This window comes from Mobula hypostoma, chromosome 13 (assembly GCF_963921235.1).
Source record: "Mobula hypostoma chromosome 13, sMobHyp1.1, whole genome shotgun sequence".
NCBI lineage: Eukaryota > Metazoa > Chordata > Chondrichthyes > Myliobatiformes > Myliobatidae > Mobula > Mobula hypostoma.
In genome coordinates, this window is record NC_086109.1 from 49745044 (window position 1) to 49765896 (window position 20853).

The following is a 20853-nucleotide window of genomic DNA, read 5'->3' on the forward strand; positions in this document are numbered from 1 at the left end:
AACCTCACATTTATCCACATTAAACTGCAACTGCCATGCATCTGCCCACTCACCCAGCCTGTCCAAGTCACCCTGCATTCTCATAACATCCTCATCACATTTCACACTGCCTCCCAGCTTTCCTGACTTCTTAAAGGACCTGGGATCCAAAATTTGTTGTCTGTGATTAAGCTCAAAAGTGCATGTCATCTGATTTCAACTCCTTTTTAAACAAATGGTCACTGATTGAATAATTGGCCACAAAACAAAATAGAAGCCAATTTGAATGAAAATGAATTACAAATCAAACTGCCGAAAAAAAAGTTATTTTAAACTAGGCCTAGTTTTATAAAGCAACTTCAATTGATTCTCGGTGAATTAGTATGAAAAAAATAGTTCCTGCTCATTATCCCAACAAGCACCTAGAGAGGTGCCAAACTAGAGTAGCCATTAGTCCAACGCGATTACAGCATGAGTTCAATTCCAGCACGATTTGTAAGGAGTTAGTACATTCTCCCCATTGACAGTGAGCTCTGATTTCCTCCCACAGACCAAAGATGTACGGTTAGTAGATTAATTGGTCATTGGAAATTGTCCTGTGAGCAGGCTGGTGTTAAATGAGCGAGTTGCTGGGCTATGCAGCTCCTTAGGCCAGAAGGGCCTGTTCCGTGCTCTCTAAAATAAAAATAAAGACCCCAAAGGTTGCACAAAATGCACAATGGACATGTCTGCTTCAGTCCCTTATTTGCTGCTTATAATCCTTTAATACAAACTCTTAATTTAATGCAATGATAAACGATAGCTATATCCAACCATGTTCTTTTTTGTTTGAGAAAACTTAACCACCTAACACCATACATGGAAGATTACCATACAAGGTTTTTGGCCCTTTAAATGCAGTTTCTGATGCAAAATAAATTGAGAAAAATATCCTGAACACTCCTAAATAAATTGCTTACATGAACTTTGCCTGAAATACATTTAGAAGGAAAATCATACCACTTTCGCATTTCATTGATCCACTCCTTGTTTTAGGTCTCAAGTCATGAGCAGGAACCTCAGTGATATCACTAGGCTCTGTCTTTATGTCTCCCACCTGTAAGTTAAAATTGAACACAGTAATTTAGATCTGCTACTCAGTCTCAATGAAAATCTTTTGATTCGGACAGACAATGGAACTGCCATAACTGCCAATGTAGTGAAGTTGGAAGTTGTTTTCAAATTCCGTTACAAAATATGCTTCTACATTTTCCCATGTAAATCAGATCAGATATCTGAGTAGACTGATTAAATGATCTGGATTCGGCACAGACTAGAAGGGCCGAGATGGCCTGTTTCCGTGCTGTAATTGTTATACAGTTATATGGTTATATGGAAATCAGAGGGTCTAATTAACATGATTCATGGCTACAGGCAAGTCAATAACACACATTTCCTCACTATGTATTAACCAAACATTCATATAATTGTGTGCTCACAAACAATGGGCAGCTACACTTTAAGGGGCAAGACTGCATCTGGAGTTGCATGCATAGTTCAGACTCCATACAATATATTAATGGAGGGAAATATGGCCAAGGTTTATCAAAATAACTCCTAAAATGATTTACCAAGAAATTAAGCAGACAGGACCCAAACTTGAGCTCAGACTGAGAGGGCACCTCACAGAAATACTCAAGATTCTCATGTAGTTTACATGCAGACTTCACATTTCTCTTGAAGTCCAGAACTGGGGTCACATTCTCAAAATAACATTTTTCCACTCCAAAACAGTGAATCTCAAATTCTCTACCCAAGACAGTTGTAGATACTCAGCTGCTAATTATATTCAAGATGAATTAATATATTTTATAAGAATCAAGAAATATGGGGGTTTGTCCAGTTAAGTGAAACCGGATCAGTCATGGCAGGCTAGATAGTCTAGAGTCAGATGCTGCTGCAATCTGAGGAACTCTGAGTCAAGAAACATTTGTGGATGGAGGGCAAAAGCAGAGAACATTTTGGTCAAAACCCTCTACTGGGATAGATGCTGCTTGAACTGCTGAGTTTCTCCAATTGTTGTGTTTTGCTGAATAATCTGCTCCTGCTTCCCTTCCTTGAGCTGTCAGACAAAATAAGCATCGAGACAAGTCCAACATGGCTGGTTAGAAAGCAAGGACTTAAACCACATTTTGAGTCAAGAAAGATGTGGCACTTTGGGGGAAAAAAAACACTAACAGACATAGCTAACATTTTATGGCCATCTGGAAGATGCAAGTGCAGTTAAGAAACATGACTGGCATGTCTGAACTAGTGACATTTCCAGTGAAACAAATGTCAATTAGTGATACAGGGACTTTATGAAAGAAGCATGGGCCATTCTTAATTGGAGTGAATGACCAAACTCAACTGAAAATATTTGCCAAAACCTACACATGCAAGTGAATGAAATGCAGAACACTACTTGTAAAGATACATTTTAACTGTCAAAAAGGCAAAACAGATATGCATATGTATGGTGAATGCAAGCAGAATAGCAATGGGACATGTCCACTGTGCTGAAGTAGATTTTTCCAGAATGCCTCCAAGACTTTCCCTCAATTTTCCCATGGGTTTTTATTTGCAAAATAGATCCAGTTTGCACCAATTAAGGAGGCCTTATAGCTGATTAGGTTACACCAAAGGTTTCCAAAGAGGCACTCAGATAACTGAAGAAGATAAATTGGTAGAGGAAGAGAAATTACAACAGCTCTTCCTTATACAACAGCTTTAACAGAAAAGTATTTCACAACAATTCACAGGATAGCCACTTATAAACGTCAATTGGGGCAGCAAGGTTGTAGTGGTAATTTTCAGGTAGTGTTTCAAATTGATCACATGGAACAAAGGAACAGCTTGGTGGCATGAATATGGAATTTGTGTAACTGATGCCCCATCCTTTCTCCACACCTTTTTTCTATTTCCTCCTGATAGAACTATGTCTCTCTTCTCCTCCTCCCTCAATCTCCCAGTCACCATGCTCCCTTTATTTATGTTCCATCACCCATCATACTGCACCTTCAGTCACTTCTACCTGTATCCTCCCGGGTTCTGACATTGTTCCTATCTGGTGATCACCTCCCCGCCCCCCGCTCCCCCCTTTGATCCACCCATCACCTGTAAGCTCTGGCTCCATCCCTTTCGTCCAGCTTTTTATTCTGGTTACCTTTCTTTCCTGTCCAGAAAAAGGCCCTGAACCTGAAACATTGACTGTCCATTTCCCTCAACAGGTGCTGCCTGATGCACAGTATTCTTCCAAGGCTTTGATTTTGCAGAGAATTTAAAGAGCAAGTTCCTAGGCTAAGACCCTAAGCAAATTAAGACAATGCTGAAATGTTTAAACATAGATGCCCTAGAAATCAGAATTAAAGGCACTATAAGGAGGAAGGTAGAAGGATACAGAGATGGGGAGGAGCTAGAGAATTGGAAGAGTAAAGGATGTCAGCTGACAGACATTAAAAATGAAGTAGAAGGCAATATCAGGACAAAAGTGATTTTATATACAGAAGTAAAAGAACGATAAAGGCAGAGATAAAGTGACATGAATGAAGGACTTCATTCTACACAGAAGTGACCATAAGAAGTGTAGAAACAAGTCTGAGAGATAAGTATATGAAGTATACATACTGTAATCATTTAAGGAAAGGAATTTTCCAAGATTATACATACACAGATACGTAAAGTGACTGCAGGATAACAAGTGTGGCTGTTAACAACTGCACAATGGAACTTAGGAGGTAATCTTCCAAGAGGTTGTTGTGAGGAGTAAAGACCAGCATTAGTTCAATTTACATAGAATATATACAAAAGGGAACACAAAAGTAGAAGTTTTACTACAACTGTACTAGATCTTGGTGAGACAACACTGGAACAATTAGTTTTGAACTCTTTACTCAAGTATATGTTTGCCTCAGAGGCTGTGCAGAGAAGACTCAAGCTTTATTCTTTCATACCAGGAATATCTCATGCCTAATTCATTGGCATTTAGAAGAGTGAGGGATCTTGGTGAAGCATAAAACTTGGTGGGGATTGACAGCAGAGATGCAATGAAGACATTTTCCAAAATAGTTAAGTCTAGAACCAGGGCTCAGGTTGACAATGGGTTACTGATTTAAGACTGTGAAGTTATGGTAGCTGTGAAGCTTGGGTAACCTACAGCCATCACATCAAGTCCTTGGAGTGCTTCTACATAAGCTGCCTCCAGCGCATCCTGGGAATTACCTGGCGTGAGTGGGTGCCTCACAGTGAAATACTTGTAAAGCCCAACTGCTGGAGTATTGAGGCCATGATCACCCAGCGCCAGCTGCAGTGGCTGGGGCATGTGATAAGGATGCCCCCATGTTGGCTACCCCATAGAGTGTTATACGGCCAGCTACATCATGGTCGACGCTCAGCTGGAGGGCCGAAGAAGCGCTTTAAGGATCAGATGAAGAATGCTTTAAGGAAGTGCAAGATCAGACCCGGGGACCTGGAGAATGCTGCTGCTGACCGTACCACTTGCTGACAGCTGTGTAGGGACGGAGTTCGTATTCAAGAGATGGAAAAAACAACCAGAAGATAGCAGAAGAGAGCCAGGAGAAGTGCAGCCATGGTTGCCACCACTACCACATATACATGTCCCACCTGCAATAGAGCTTGTGGGTCCAGGATAGGACTGTATAGTCATCAAAGATCTCACCGTTAAAGGAGTGGACATTGCCATCCGATTTCGATGGACAACCGAAGATTTAAGACTAACAGGAATTTCAAAGCATTCTCTATGCCAGATAATCTATAACCTTCAGATTAGATCCTGTTTTATTTCGATACAATTACATCTATTAGATTGTAAAATTATAAAACAGCTGACATTATGACTTTCACTCAATGGTATGCTCAAAATCAGACTGCGTACTTGTACAGATCTGATCAACATGCTTCAATTATATATCCTCTCCTTCTGGAAGATTGCACAAGCAGCTGAATCACACTATTTTATTTTCCTATGCAAACAATAGGAATTCTGCAGATGCTGGAAATTCAAGCAACACACATCAAAGTTGCTGGTGAACGCAGCAGGCCAGGCAGCATCTCTAGGAAGAGGTACAGTCACCGTTTCAGGCCGAGACCCTTCGTCAGGACTAACTGAAGGAAGAGTGAGTAAGAGGTTTGAAAGTTGGAGGGGGAGGGGGAGATCCAAAATGATGGGAGAAGACAGGAGGGGGAGGGATGGAGCTAAGAGCTGGACAGGTGATTGGCAAAAGGCATTTTGGATCTCCCCCTCCTCCTCTCAAATCTCTTACTCGATTACTAGATTAATTGGTCATTGTAAATTGTCCTGTGATTAGGCTAGGGTTAAATCGGGAAATGCTGGGTGAAGGACCTTGCTGTATCGCAAGCAACTGAGGAGATGAAGAGTCCTTGAAAGTGAGTCAATAGATTGTAGGAACAGTTCAGTGATGGGGCAAGTGAAGTTGAGTGAAGTTATCCCCTCTAGTTCAAGAGCCTGATGGTTGAGGGATAATAACTGTTCTTGAACCTCATGGTGTGTCCTAAGACTTCTGTATCTTCTTCCTAAGGGCAGCAGCGAGAAGACAGCACAACCAGCATAGTGGGGGCAATGAAGGATTCTGCTTTCATGCAACAATGTTTCATGTAGATGTGATTAATAGTGGAGAGGGCTTTATATGTAATGGACTGGGCCATATCCACTACTTTAACAGGATTTTCCATGCATTAGTGTTTTAATGCCAGACTGATCCAGCCTGTCAATATATACTCCACCACACAACTATAGATGTTGGTCAAAGTTTTAGATATCATGCCAAATATTCACAAATGAAGGAAGTAGTGGCACTACTATGTTTCTTCATAAATGCACTTATGTGCTGGGTCCAGGACAGGTCTTCTGAAATTATAACACCGACGAATTTAAAATTACTGACTCTCTCCACCTCTGATCCTCCAATGTGGACCGGCTCATGGACATCCAGTTTTCTCCACCTGAAATCAGTACTGACATTGACAAAGAGGTTGTTGATGTGGCATCGTTCAGCCATATTTTCAATTTACATCCTACATTCTGATTCATCATTACCTTTGATTTGGTGTAATCAGCAAAGCTTAAATATGGCATTGGAGCTGTGCTTAGCCACCGTCGTAAGTGTAAAGTGAGTAGAGCAAGGGGCTAAGCACACAGCCTTGTGGTGTGCCTGTGCTGAGATTATGTAGTTGTTGTCAACCTGAACTGACTGTCTGCAAATGAGGAAATCAAGGATCCAAGGCAACAGGGTATCAAGGCCAAGATCTTGAAGCTTATTGATTAGTTTTGAGGGGGAAGATTGCATTGAACATGAAGTTGTAGTCCATAAAGAGCATCCTGATGTATGCACTTTTGCTGTCCAGATGTTCTAGGGTTGAGTGAAGAGCCAATGAGATGGCAACTGCTGTGTACCCATTGCACCACAGATTGATAAATTGGAATGGATCCCAGTCACTTCTCAGGCAGGAGTCTCAGAGTTACCTCCTTGGTGGTAGGACCTCCTCAAAAGGTATTGTCATAAAAGCCTAGACAGACATTTGTAATTTTATTATTTGTAGAGAGTAAATCATGCACCTGCGCTGGTGGACAACAAATGGTTAGATTAGTCGATGAGAATATTTTCTCGTGGATAACAAATTTAACTAATGCTGCAGTGATCCAAACAAATGGAAAGCATTTCACATTCCTAACCAGCGTTTTACAGGTGATGGATGTATCTATAACCAACATCAGGCATGCTCATTGGTTCAGAACAGTGACCTTGCTGTAATTAGACACTTGCTGGAGATAGTTATCTCCCTGCACTTGCATGGGGGACTGTTACTTATCAGCCATGCCACAGTCCTAAAGAAGTTCTCTGCCTGAAAAATCAACTATTTATTCACTTCTGTAGATGCTGCCTGACCTGTTAAGTTCCTCCAGAATTTTGTGTGATGCCCAATATTACCTTGGTTTAAGTCATAGAAAACTTCATATGCTGAAGAGTTAAAAATGAAATTGCTGCCGACATATCCCCATTTCTAACTTAAGGCAGACCATTGAAGATGAATGAGCCAATAACACTGCCCCAAAAAACTTGTGCAAGTGTTGTCCAAGGACTAGGTGGATCAACCCAACAACTACAAATACTATCCTTTACATAAAGTATGATAAAACTAGTGTTTTCCCTTGAATGCCCATTGAGCAGCTTTAAGATAATTTAACGTAGAAAAGTTCCAAGCACAAGACTTTTGGCTCCTTATGCATGCACTGGTTCTTCAGCAAACATGAATACCTATCTCTGATTATAGAGCTAAACAACACAATTAAGGAGGAAACCCTCAGATCACTGCAGTCTTTGCCACCAAAGTGGTATTCACTTCACAATGCTATCATAAAAACAAGTGGCCAGAATCACATCAGGGCTGTTTAACTCTTCCTGCTGGTTTACCCATTACCTTAACAGATGCAATATAGCATGGATGCCCTTCACGATTTGGCTAACTTCACTGATGGGCATCAAACTCCTCTGCTCAATACATTGCCCCTGACTACACCGTTTCCACCCTTTGAGAAAATCAAATAAACAGACAGGAAATTTTGAAAAGTCCAAATTTAGTACTTAAATAAATGTCAGGTGATGATCTGTTCATTACTTTGCCTTTTCCAGAAATGTTTACAAATCACCATATTGCTGCCTGTTACCTGTACCACTTGTAAATGGCAGAATTTTCTTCAAAGGAGATTACCAAGCCAAATGGACCTCTACCACAATACAGCAGGTTGTAATCTTTGCAGTCTTACTTAAAATTCTAGATTAACTAAACTTTAAAATTCCAGAGCTGCCACAGTAGGATTTGGTAGGACTAATCAAAATAGGACATACATGCTAAATGGTAGGGCATTGAAGAATGCTGTAGAACAGAGGAATCTAGGAATAATGGTGCATAGTTCCCTGAAGGTGGAATCTCATGTGGATAGGGTGGTGAAGAAAGCTTTTGGTATGCTGGCCTTTATAAATCAGAGCATTGAGTATAGGAGTTGGGATGTAATGTTGAAATTGTGCAAGGCATTGGTGAGGCCAAATTTGGAGTATTGCGCACAGTTTTGGTCACCGAATTATAGGAAAAATGTCAACAAAATAGAGAGAGTACAGAGAAGATTTACGAGAATGTTACCTGGGTTTCATCACCTAAGTTACAAAGAAAGGTTGAACAAGTTGGGTCTTTATTCTTTGGAATGTAGAAGGTTGAGGGGGGACTTGATAGAGGTATTTAAAATTATGAGGGGGATTATGAGGGGGATTGATAGAGTTGACGTGGTTAGACTTTTTCCATTGAGAGTGGGGAAGATTCAAACAAGAGGACACGAGTTGAGAGTTAAAGGGAAAAAGTTTAGGGGTAACATGAGGGGGAACTTCTTTACTCAGAGAGTGGTAGCTACGTGGAACGAGCTTCCAGCAGAAGTGGTTGAGGCAGGTTCGATGTTGTCGTTTAAAGTTAAATTGGACAGCTATATGGACAGGAAAGGAATGGAGGGTTATGGGCTGAGCACAGGTCAGTGGGACTAGGTGAGAGTAAGAGTTCAGCACAGACTCGTGCTGTAATTGTTATGTGGTTTATATGGTTATATGATTTGAACTCTTCTCAATGGTTTGCCCACAGACCATTGGGTTACAAGTTCAGTAATGTTATCTTGAGACTACTGCCATCCCTTGTAACAGCAGCCATTAATTGAAGGCTGTTAATTCAATTACCACTGTGGAAATCTAAAAACTGCGGATGAAAGAATTAAAAGTTTAAGAAAGTTAGAAAAAAAAACTGGTCAGGCAGCAGGACTGGAAAGAGAAAAGGTTAATGTTTCAGGGTCAGGATTCGTCACTGGAACTGGGAAAGAAACTACTTCAGATATCCCAGGTGGAAAAGCGGCTTGTTTGGAACAAAGGGACTTATCATCTACCCTCCACTTTTGTTCAACCCTGTTTCTCAATTAAACTAAGCACTTCCCTTCCCAACAAACTGAACAAATCCAGTCTTTCCTGCTTTTATTTCATGCTTAGTAATGCCATAGTGAAAAAGAATTCTCATATGTTCATCTAATTATTTTTAGATGTGACAGTAGTACCCACATATCAATTACGAATTCAATGCTGCTGAATGCAATGTCTAGCCCAGACTGACTCAACTATGTTTCCCCCTCCAAACTGGTGTTTCTTCAAACTGCAGCTAGCACATCTTTTTTACATCAATGCCGCAGCTTCTGCTTGAATTTGGAGAAAATTAGAAGCAATCTTTATGACTCCTCATTTAAATTTGAACAGACCTGGAGATCTTTTATTCAGTATTTTCGTATTTTCATTTAATGTAATATATACCCTTCTTTTTTTTTTACTGTTTTTAATGGAGGTCGGGATTGAGGACGTGATTTTAAGTTTTTTAAACTCTGTTTGGTTTCAAGTTAGCCCATTGCTTTGCTTTTAGTTAGTTGCACGGTGGGTTTTTTTTGGGGGTTTTTTTTCCCCTTTTCTCTATTGATATATATATAAAAATTAGTATACTATTATGTTACCTTGGTATGTTATGTTTAAATTACATTGTCTGTAGTATTTTTTTTGCATTAATATCTTCTGTAATTTTATTATATTCTAACAGTGTATTAGTGCCTATATGGCTTACCTTTTTGTATACTTATTCAATAAAAAGATTTAAAAAGAAAGAATGCCGCAGCTTCTGGTACAAGAAACACTAGAGCTGCAGCAAGTAGTAATTAACTCCAAAAATGTGCAGTACACCATGGCTCACATCAAATTCCCATAGGCTCCATTGCTACCCAGTATGCTGATGGGTCCATACCCAAATATATGACTAACATGTATCACCTTATATCATTGTGACATCATCCACCAATATCTAAACTTGCATACTTTCAGTACCATAACAGGGGCATCCATTGTGAAAGAGCTCCCTCAGGAACATGAACAAAAGTGTGATCTTTTGAAAGGCAGAGCTCATTTGAGGGCATACATCTACTTGTAGAATAAGATCAGATGTATAGAATTTCATAGGTTAACATGTGCTTTATGCAAGAAAGAATTGGCTTTGAAACATATGCAATTTGAATATAATGTTTGCAGAACAGGTAGATTTTCCCTGAAGGTAACTGCTAAAATGTAAACTGGAGACATTATGAGACTCAGTGACAAACACAAGAGATTCTGCAGATGCTGGATATTCAAAGCAACCCACACAAAATGCTGGAGGAACTCAGCAGGTCAGGCAACATCTATGGAAATGAAAACAGTCAACATTTCGAAACAAGACCATCATCTGGAAGCTTGTGTGTGTTGCTTTGGGATGCATTTTGCCCACTTGGTTTCCTTCAAGACCCAGCTCAGTCTCTATCATCAGGGATAGATCGTCCACTCAATCTAGCACAGAAATTCACTCCTGCTTTATTAAGGCAAGTACTTTTGTTTAAATTGAGAGGAGCAAACTGTTCATTTTGTGATGGCCCCCTATTTAGATGGTAACATCTACATTCATTAAATTCCAAAGATGTACGAGTTATAGATTAATTGGTCCATAAGTGTAACTGGGCAGTACAGGCTCACTTTGCCTGAAGGGCCTGTTACCATGCCACATCTCTAAAATCAAAACTTAAAATTAAATCATGTGAAGAAAACGTACATGAAATAAACTCTCAAGTCAGTGGCCATAAACACAGCTGGCCACGGGTGAAGAGACAGGAAGCTCATGTACCTTCAGAATCAAAATACATTCACTTTCAGTAATAATGCAAAGTCAAAATATAGATTCACAATAATTACACATCTTTGTTTCATGGAAACTAAGGGCTGTAGCTGTACACATGGCATCACAAAAAACAGAATATCTAATATACAAGATCTGTACCAATGAGAATAACAATAGGATGATTTGGTAAATGAATGCATGACTGAAGAACTGGTGCAAGGGTAGGCTTTCAGATTTCTGTATCATTGGGATCTCTGCTGGGAAAGGTATGATCTGTGCAAAAAAGATCGGTTACACGTGAACCCGAGGGGGACTAATTCTAGCGGGCTGGTTTGCTAGAACTGCTGGGTACAGTTTAACTAATTTGGCAGGGAAACAGTGGTAGGGCTGAGGATTAGACAGTTGTATACAAGCAGATGCAGTGGATAAGCAAAATTGCAGTCAGCAGAATGGGATAAAGTGCAACAGGGGCTAATAATTGAAAAGGATGACAAATACAGGACTGGATTATATATGGGAGCTTAACATCCAAAGATAAACACTGTATTGAAAGGACAGGCAGGTAGACAGAGGCTGATATGGCTGTTGGGAAAAATATAATCAAATCCTTAAAAAGGGCTTTGGAAAATGTAGAATCCTTGTGGGTGAAGAAACTGCAAGGGTAAAATGACCCTGATGGGAGTTATCTACAGGCCTCTGAACAGGATGTGGACTAAAAATTACAATGGGAGATAGAAAAGGCATGTCAAAAGGGCAATGTTACAATAGTCATGTGGGATTTCAATATGCCAGTAGATAGGAAAAAATCAGGTTGGTGTTGACTTGGATCCCAAGAGAGAACTTCTAGAATGCCTATGAGATGGCTTTTTAGAGCAGTTTGTGGTTAAGCCCACTATGGGATCAGCTCTTCTGGACTGGGTAATGACCCAGATTTGATCAGGGAACTTAAGGTAAAGAAACCCCTAGGAGGCAATGATTGTAATATAGAATTCACACTGCAATTTGAGAAAGAAGCTAAAATCAGATACATCAGTATATTACAGTGGAGTAAAGGAATTACAGAGGCATGAGAGGGGAGCTGGCCAAAGTTGATTGGAAGGGGACAGAAGAGCAGCGATGGCTGGAATTTCTGAGAGCAATTTGGAAGGCACAGGATAGATACAACCCAAAGTAGTATTCTAAAGGCAGGATGATAACCATGGCTGACAAGGGATGTCAAAGCCAAAATGAAAGTAAAAGAGGGCATAAAATAGAGCAAAAATTACTGGGAAGTTACAAGATTGGGAAGCTAAAGAAAAATAGAAGGCAACCAAAAATGCCATATGGAGTGAAAAGATGAAATATGAAGGTAAGCTCGCTAATAATATCAAAGAGGGTACCAAAAGTTTTTCCAGATACATAAAGTGAAAGAGGCGACAGTAAATATCGGACCGCTGGAAAATAACGCTGCAGAGGTAGTAATGGGGAACATGGAAATGGCAGACAAATAGAATAACTATTTTGCATCTTCACTATGGAAGACACTACCAGTATACCAAATGCTCGAGTGTCAGGGGAAGAAGTGAGTGCAGTTGCTATTACTAGAGAGAAGGTGTTTGGAAAGCTGAAAGAGCTGAAGATAGACAAGTCCATAAGGCATCATCATTATATGCCATGTCCGGTTTGAGCTTTGACTGCCATAGCCCACACACTCCTGTTTCGGGTCAAGTGGATCAATTCATTGGTATTCATTTCTAGTTCTCTGGCTGCTGTCTCCATTATCCTCGTCTTCCTCTGCTTTCTTCCCTTCAATCTTTCCCATAATTACCGTGCATTCTAACTCCTCTTTCCTATCAAATGTCCAATGAAGTTGTGTTGCTTTTTCATGATCTCATACATTATTTCTCTTTTTGTGTTTGCTCTGTTCATGACATTCGCATTAGATATTCGTTTTGTCCATGATATTCTTTGCATCCTCCTCAAAAACCACATCTCTGCTGCTTCAATTCTTTTCCTCATGTTACTAGATACTGTCCAACATTTCTGAACCATATAACATAACTGGATAAACGTAACATTTCAGTACTCTGAGGTGGGTTGTCATGCCTGGTTTAGTATTGGTCAGTATACTCTTCATTCTCGTAAAGATGTCTTTTGCCATCCTTATTCCTCTGAGGAAAAGTTTATTCCGTTTATTCTCAGCCTGCAGATAGGATTCTCCTCCTTTTTGGATATCACCATACATTCTGTCTTTTGCAATTGATAGATAGACCCATTTTTGCTCTTTCTCCATAAGACACAAGAGCAGAATTAGGCCATATAGCCCATTAAGTCTGCTCTGCCATCCCATCACAACTAATCCCAGATTCCACTTAACCCCAAACACCTGCCTTCTTGCCATATCCTTTGACGCCCTGACCAATCAGGAAACTATCAGCTTCTAGTTTGAATATACCTTAAGGGCTTGGCCTCCACTGCAGTCTGTGGCAGAACATTCCACAGATTCACTACTCTAAAAACATTCCTCCTTACCTGTTCTAAAAGTTCACCCTCAATTTTGAGGCTGTGCTCTCTAGTTCTGGATATCCCCACCATAGGAAACATCCTCTCCACATCCACCTTATCTATTCCTTTTAACATTCGGTAGGTTTCAATGAAATTCCTCCGTATTCTTCTAAATTCATGTGAGTACAGGCCCAAAGCTGCCAAACGTTCCTCATATTAACCCCTTAATTCCCAGAATCATCCTTGTGAACCTCCTCTGGACTCTCTCCAATGACAACAAATCCTTTGAGAAATGGGGCCCAAAACTGTTGACAGTACACCATGCGGTCTGACAAGTGTCTTATTAAAGGCTCAGCATTATCTTCTTGCTTTTATATTCTATTCCCCTTGAAATAAATGTCAATATTGCATTTGCCTTCTTTACCACAGACTCGACCCGTGAATTAACCTTCTGGGAGTCTTTCATGAGGACTCCCAAGTCCCTCTGCACCTCTGATGTTTGAATTTTCCAATTTAGATAATAGTCAGCACTATGGTTCCTTTTATCAAAATGCGTCATACATTTTCCAACATCGTATTCCATCAAAGACAAGAGAAAATCTGCAGATGCTGGCAATTCAAGCAATACACAAAAATGCCTTCAACGTAGTCTCAACCCAAAATGTCAACAGGACATTATAGTTTCACAGAATCAGAACATACATACTGTTTTGCTCTTACGAACACAACCCTATCAAAAAGCTAGATCATTATTTAGCAAAGAATGCATTAGTAATAAGTACTACAAACTGTTTAGAGAAGTAGCAAACAAAGGAAATTATTTTAAATTACAGTTCAATAATGGTAATTATTTGTACTTCACAAAGTTGTTTAGAATTGTAAAATAGTAGATGCTTAAAATAACAGTATGGTACTGGTAAAATAAAATCACCAATTTTTTTTTTAAATGACCCCACACAACGAGCACTGTAATTACATAAAAACAATTCACTGCATTTTTATTTAAGGCAGCCATTAGTAGCAATCCGAACCTCAACTGGACCCTTGAAACTTTTGAAATCCATGTCCTTAACATATCAGTACAGTTGATTTCTGCTTTATAGCTGTTCAGGTAATGGGAATTCACCTTTACGGAATACACAATACACTACACAGAAACCTGAGATACAGAATAAAATTCACTCATGGAACTTTGAAATTAAGACAGTATTTCAAGTCATTTTTCCAAACACATACACAGACCACATGGCTTTGTGTAATGGAAAATTGTGACAGGAACCATTTCCCAAGTAGCACCACCACCCCTGACAATAGCTTCACTTTGCGTATCAACTATACTGTCACTAGAAAAATTACACTCACCTCTGATCGCATACGTTTTGCACGGCGTGCTGGTACAGCCATCTCTGAGGACTGTACTGACTGTCTCTGAACTATATCATGTGGCTTATATTCTTGATCTTTTTCATCATTAATCAGACTTGGCTTTTGTACACACTGAAAAGAAAGGTCATAGAAATAAATTACTTGTTGATACACCACTTTGTAGGTGTCATTACAAAGAAGGCAAAGCATGTCACCTGAAACTGACAAATTTCTATAGATATACAGTATACTAACTGGTTGATCATGGCTTGGTATGGAAACACTAATGCCCAGGTACTGAAAAGCCTACAAAGAGCTAGATACAGCCAGTCCATCACAGGTAAAGCCTTTCCCACCACTGAACACATCTACAAGGAGTGCCACTACAAGAAAGCAGCATCTCTCAAAGACCTCCACCATCCAGGCCATGCTCCCTCCTCACAGCTGCTATCAGAAAGGAGGTACAGGAGCCTCATGACTCACACCACCAGGTTCAGGAACAGACCATCAGGCACCATCATGGATAATTTCCCTCAGCTCAACTCTGAACTGATACCACAAATTATGGGCTTGCTTTCAAGAACTTTTCAACTCATGTTCTCAATATTATTTATTACTTATTTATTATTCTTTTTTATATTTGCACCATTTGGAGATTGGGTGCTTGTGTAGTGCTCTTTGTGTAGTTTTTCATTGATTCTACTATGATTCTTTGTATCCACTGTGGATGCCTGCAAGAAAATTAATCCCAGGGTAGTACATGGTGATATACACATACTTTTATAATAAATTTACTTTGAACATTTAAGTTTTAGTTCCTTGTGCCTAGTAATAAAATTTATTACTGTCATGATGAGCTACTCCAAGGTAGTCAGCAGTTGCTTTTCTACTTTAATGATATAGATCAAGAATAAGAAATTATCAGAAAAAAGAGCTAACATTTGAAGTAATAATCTGTGATAACTATATAATTTCTGACACTAGCATCAGTGCAACATCATTGCAAACGTGCAAGCTGGCCCAGCACTAATCACCACATTTTCAGTTAATAAATTTTAAAAATTGTTGTTTTTAAATTCACAAATTTAGTTGGGATGGTCTCATCATCTGCACTCAGAAATATACAACTCTACCGAATATATCTCATATGTTTCCCCTGAAGAACATACTAGCCAATAGCTTCCTGACCCCAAGGAGGCCATGACAAATGTCTGGCCAAATCCGTTTGCAAATGAACCAGAATAGGCCCTGCCTTTAAAGTGCAAAATATTCTTCGGTCTTTCTAGCTGACAAAAACTATCAAGATCCTGATGCATTCAAAAAGTTAAAATTTGCTAAAAGTTCAAAAATGCAAACCATAACCAAGTCGTACAAATGCCTTACTCCCGACCACAAAATTCTCCATTCAAAGAAATGGCCCAGACTTATGCACTGGAAGATTAAACCTCATCACTGAAAATCACTGGCAGAGCTCAGCCAGTATGTTTGGGAGTTCATGCTGACACCTTTAATGGCAAATGCCAGCAGTTTTAATTGTTTTGCAAAAACAATATAAAAATGCAACAGGGAAGGAAGGTAGATTTGATTAAATACAAGCCTCCAGAACTCTAGGTGAAGAGTTCCAAATATCCACATTGAGACCCAGGATCTCTTCATTTCAGTTTTAAATTACCCAGACCAACCCACTTCTAGACTACTCAGCAAGAACAAAACACTCGTCTACAGCAGTGGTCCCCAACCACCGGGCCGTGAGGAAGCAATATGATTTGGCGATAGAAGTCAGCTGCACCTTTCATCATTCCTTGTCATGCCCACTGTGGAGCCATTACGCATGCGAGGTCATTACCCGCGCATCATCCATGTCAGCGTGGGAAGGAGATCAACTTCTCAAGCTTGCAAGTGACGGCGGGCTGGAAAGTCTGTTTGACATAACATCTTTGCCGACATTCTGGATCAAAGTCAAGGCTAAAAATCCTGAGATAGCCACGAAGGCACTGAAAACGTTGCTTCCATTTCCAACATATCTCTGCATTGAATGCAACGAAAACTAAATTGCGGAATAGACTGGACATAAGGAACCCATTCGAGTATCACTGTCTCCCATCACCGCTCGATAGGACCGTCTTGTTGCAGGAAAACAAGCCCAGGGCTCCCACTGATTCAGCGATATTGGTGTGTTACAATGATTTTATATGTTCATACGGGGAAAATATGTGCTGCGTGTTTAATATCCAAACATTACTTAAAATGTTATGATGCTATTGACTTATATAACTATTTAACAATTACAGCATGGAAACAGGCCATCTCAGCCCTTCTAATCCGCGCCAAATGCTACTCTCACCTAGTCCCACCGACCTGCACTCAGCCCATAACCCACCATTTCTTTCCTGTCCATATAGCTATCCAAATTTTCTTTAAATGATAATATCGAACCTGCCTCTACCACTTCTACTGGAAGTTCGTTCAAAACTTACTTCAAGCTCCCCTGACAATTGACTTATCACTATATTCATGCGAGGAAAATAAGCGCTGTGTGTTTAATATTAAATTCGTTAGATAAACCCTTTTAGAAAGGAAATTGAGTATTAGCCACTTATCACCGATATTCCGGTCGTGGTTAAGACCCCCCCCCCGGAACAGAATCACCAAAAACGATTTGTAGAAAAAAACCGTACACACATGCGCGCTGGTGCCCGCGCAAGGCTTCATGGTCATTGTAGTCTTTCTCGGGGTAAACCCAGCATATTTGATTGCTACTCTCATCTGTTGGCAACCCTACCCCTACCCCGCCCCCACCCCACTCCCGGTCGGCCGGTCCGCAAGAATATTGTCAATATGAAACCGGTCCGCAGTGTGAAAAAGGTTGGGGACCCCTGATCTACAGTCTGCCAAAATCTGAAAGAATTTCTGAAGTTTCACTGACATCACCTCTCATTTGTTAAACTAAAATCTAATTCACACAAATTTCTTAAATCAGCAAATCATTACCTCATAAAATTCTAGATGCTACTGCAATCCCTCTGTGAAGTCAAAACCATATGTAATATCAGATACAGACTCTCACCTAGACACCTAGACTCACCTAGACTACTGCAGAGATGCATTTTTCAACTGTCTTGCATGTACCATTTGCCATCTTAATTACCTAAACTAGCTTTCTCTTTTAAGGAAAACCAGGCCCTTTGAATGCCATTACTATAAATTTAAGATTGTTGTCACGAGCATTCATGCCCAAGTTATGCCATGAAAACTGGCTTTTTACAGCACAGTACATTACAAATTAAATAAACTTAAATCAATACATAATTTTCTCTTACTACTTTGAACAGTAGGCCACATCTGCTGTCCTCAAATCTATAGAACGTTTAAAGGTGAATAGTCAAAGAACACATTACATCTGACCACCTTTCACATTCTTCATATTGTTTAATTCTTTGCCATCTCCTCATCCCTCACCTTGTAAGGTACTCAACATTTGCCCTTGCTCCTTTTTCCCTTTTACATGGCTACAGAAACTAATTCTCGTTCTATGATTTAATAGAAAAACTTTGTCAGCTAGGAACAAACCTTATTTGCGGAGTGAGCTTTAAAATATTTGCAAATTATGACTGTTGATAGTATGTTTTGCACCTTTGCTCTTGAGAAATGCTGTTTCATTTGATTGCATTTATGTACAGTTAAATTATAATTAAAGTTGAACAATTAAGCCCCAGCATATTAAAAATATACCCCCTTGCAAAGGCAAATATTTTTACTGGTATTGTAGAGAAGAGCAAATTTGTTAACTGCATAGAGTCATGTCACTTCAAGTGGTATCTCCTCAATTGAGATAAACAAGTCATAATGACCAAGAGTAACTTCAAATGTTTTATATTTAACTGCACATGAACCAAAATCACGATTGTAAAGTGAAGATTTTATTCAAACAAGTGATCAATGACCCAATCTTCAAGTACAGCAAACTCTTTATGCATTTTGTACAACTGCACAACCTGAGTAGCCCCACCCCACCACCAGCCAACATGAGATAACTAACTAGAAGCTCAGTCATCTTAGAAGGAAGAGAATTAAATTATACGAAAAATTTGGTTTTCAATGGGACTAGAAATTACTACACAAGGGTGACCACAATCAGATTTAACAAGAACAAACATCGTTTAAACATAGGGTCAAGGACTACAAGCAAGGGTGACATGCAAATTGGAATGCAGATCGGAGAATGGAAGATGGAAATCCAACCAGAACTACACTGCAATAGTTGAAAAGATGTCAGCGGTAACTTCAACAGGTGGAAATAGTTGGAAGTTCAATGTAAAACATGATGGAAATGTGGCAAACAATCTGGATAAGTTTCAGAATTTGATCGGGGAGAAGTCGGTCAAAATATTTAGCTGGATTGAGAAAGATGGTGGCAAAATACAGACAATTTCAGTTCTTGTTTATTGGTGCTAGTTTTGGCTAGTCAGTCCATGCTCATTGAACATTGGTTTGCAAATCCTGGAACTCCTTAACTATCATTTGATCTACTTTCTCCGTTTTAACAAATGTTTTGCAGCTCCTTACCTTCTGGTCTTTAGCCTTTCTTCCCTACAATGTAGGACTGAATGTGTTTTACTGATTTTGATTACTCAGTCCAAGAAAAAAAATCTCAGCTCTAACTTGTATTATAAGTCCTGAATATTAGCTCTTCAGATCTTTGTGTCAACCTCATCTCATGACACAAAAAGATACCGTGGCTTTGTCAAAACATCCACTGTCTTCAATTTTAAGAATTATTTTTTGAGGTTCCTCTAGTTCTTTGCAAAGACTTAAACACCTACCAAAGCAGCACATTTTGTGTGTATCTGGCAATTGAAATAATTCCTACAGATCCAGGAAATCCAGAGCAACACACAAAATGCTGAAGGAACTCAGGTCAGGCAGCATCTATGGACATGAGTCAATGCTTCTGGCCGAGATTCTTCATCAGGACTCGTGTTTTTTTTTGGGAAGTAAAACGTCAAGTCAACTCGAGAATGAGCAAATATTGCTCAAGTAACCTTAATTCCAGATCACCTACAAATCACCAAACCCTTATTACATACATTACACTCACCAATAAGCTGGCTCCAGATTGAAAGAGGTTATAGGGGTACAGAATTCGTTCATAATGAGATCGAAGTAGTGACCCCAAAGCTTTTCCAGGTGGATACTGCATTTTGTGCGCTATTTTGGACCAGCGCCGCTCTTTACAGACCATTTCAAAACCACCTTCTTCTGCAACCAACTGCAAAGAAAGGACACCATAAAATTCAAATGCAATAATCTCTATAGAAAACAAGCAACAATTTCAATGATAATTTTTGTGTCAACATACACCAAAAGAAGATGGAGCCAGGAGAAGGTTATTAGATGTTCTACAGTATTAACTGTTCAGCCACAAGGGTGACAGTCTTATAATGATTTTACTGGGGTCAAAAAAGCGATATCAAGTGCATACAGATAGTACCTTTGTCATCTTCCCATTCCTCTGCAATGAAGTATCCACTCTTTAGGAAGTAACCCTCATAATGTGTTTCAATATTCCAGAGTTCTGTATGACAATACCTTTGTTAACCACTGAACCACAAAAAGCACAATTCCACACTGGTTTTATCTTCACAAGCTTTTCAGCTTGTATAATACAATTGCTAAATACTCTACGAATCAACTCACCTTGAAGACACAACAGCCACTTTTTAAAATTGAAGTACATATCAATGTCACATTTTATTCCCCATAATTCCAACACCACCACCTTTTCAAAAAAAGAAGTCCCACTCTATAGCAGCTCGATTCAATTTTGCTTTTACCCACAATCATAAGTAATGATTTTTCAAAAATCACTGGGTTCTGGACTGGCTCCGGAGGGCCAGTTAGTCTGACCTCAGTGATTCGGAAGATGTTCATATCTTCAGCACATCTGTAGATGTGAACTTCCCACTATTCAAGACATTTACAAAGACGGTGTGTAAAAAGGGCCTGAAGAATCACTGGGGACCGAGTCACCCAAGCCAAAAACTGTTCCAGCTACTATCATCCAGGAAACGGTACCACAGCATAGAATCCAGGACCAACACTCCAGAACAACTTCTTCTATCAAGCCATCAGACTGATTAATTCACTCTGATACAACTGTGTTTCTATGTTACATTGACTGTCCTGTTGTACATACTATTTATTAAATTACTATACATTGCACATTTGGACAGAGATGTAACCTAAAGATTTTTA

At 39.5% G+C, this 20853-nt stretch overlaps 1 protein-coding gene across 1 annotated transcript in view; it reads right to left on the reverse strand.

Annotated features, from left to right (window-relative positions):
* kdm5ba (lysine demethylase 5Ba) overlaps window positions 1–20853 on the reverse strand; it is a 156384-nt gene that overhangs the window by 117791 nt on the left and 17740 nt on the right. The window contains exons 4-6 of the mRNA XM_063065669.1: window positions 19697–19867; window positions 14596–14730; window positions 979–1075 (exon numbers count right to left, since the gene is read on the reverse strand). Of these exons, the coding sequence (XP_062921739.1) occupies window positions 979–1075; window positions 14596–14730; window positions 19697–19867 (403 nt within the window). The remainder of the gene's footprint in view (window positions 1–978; window positions 1076–14595; window positions 14731–19696; window positions 19868–20853) is intronic.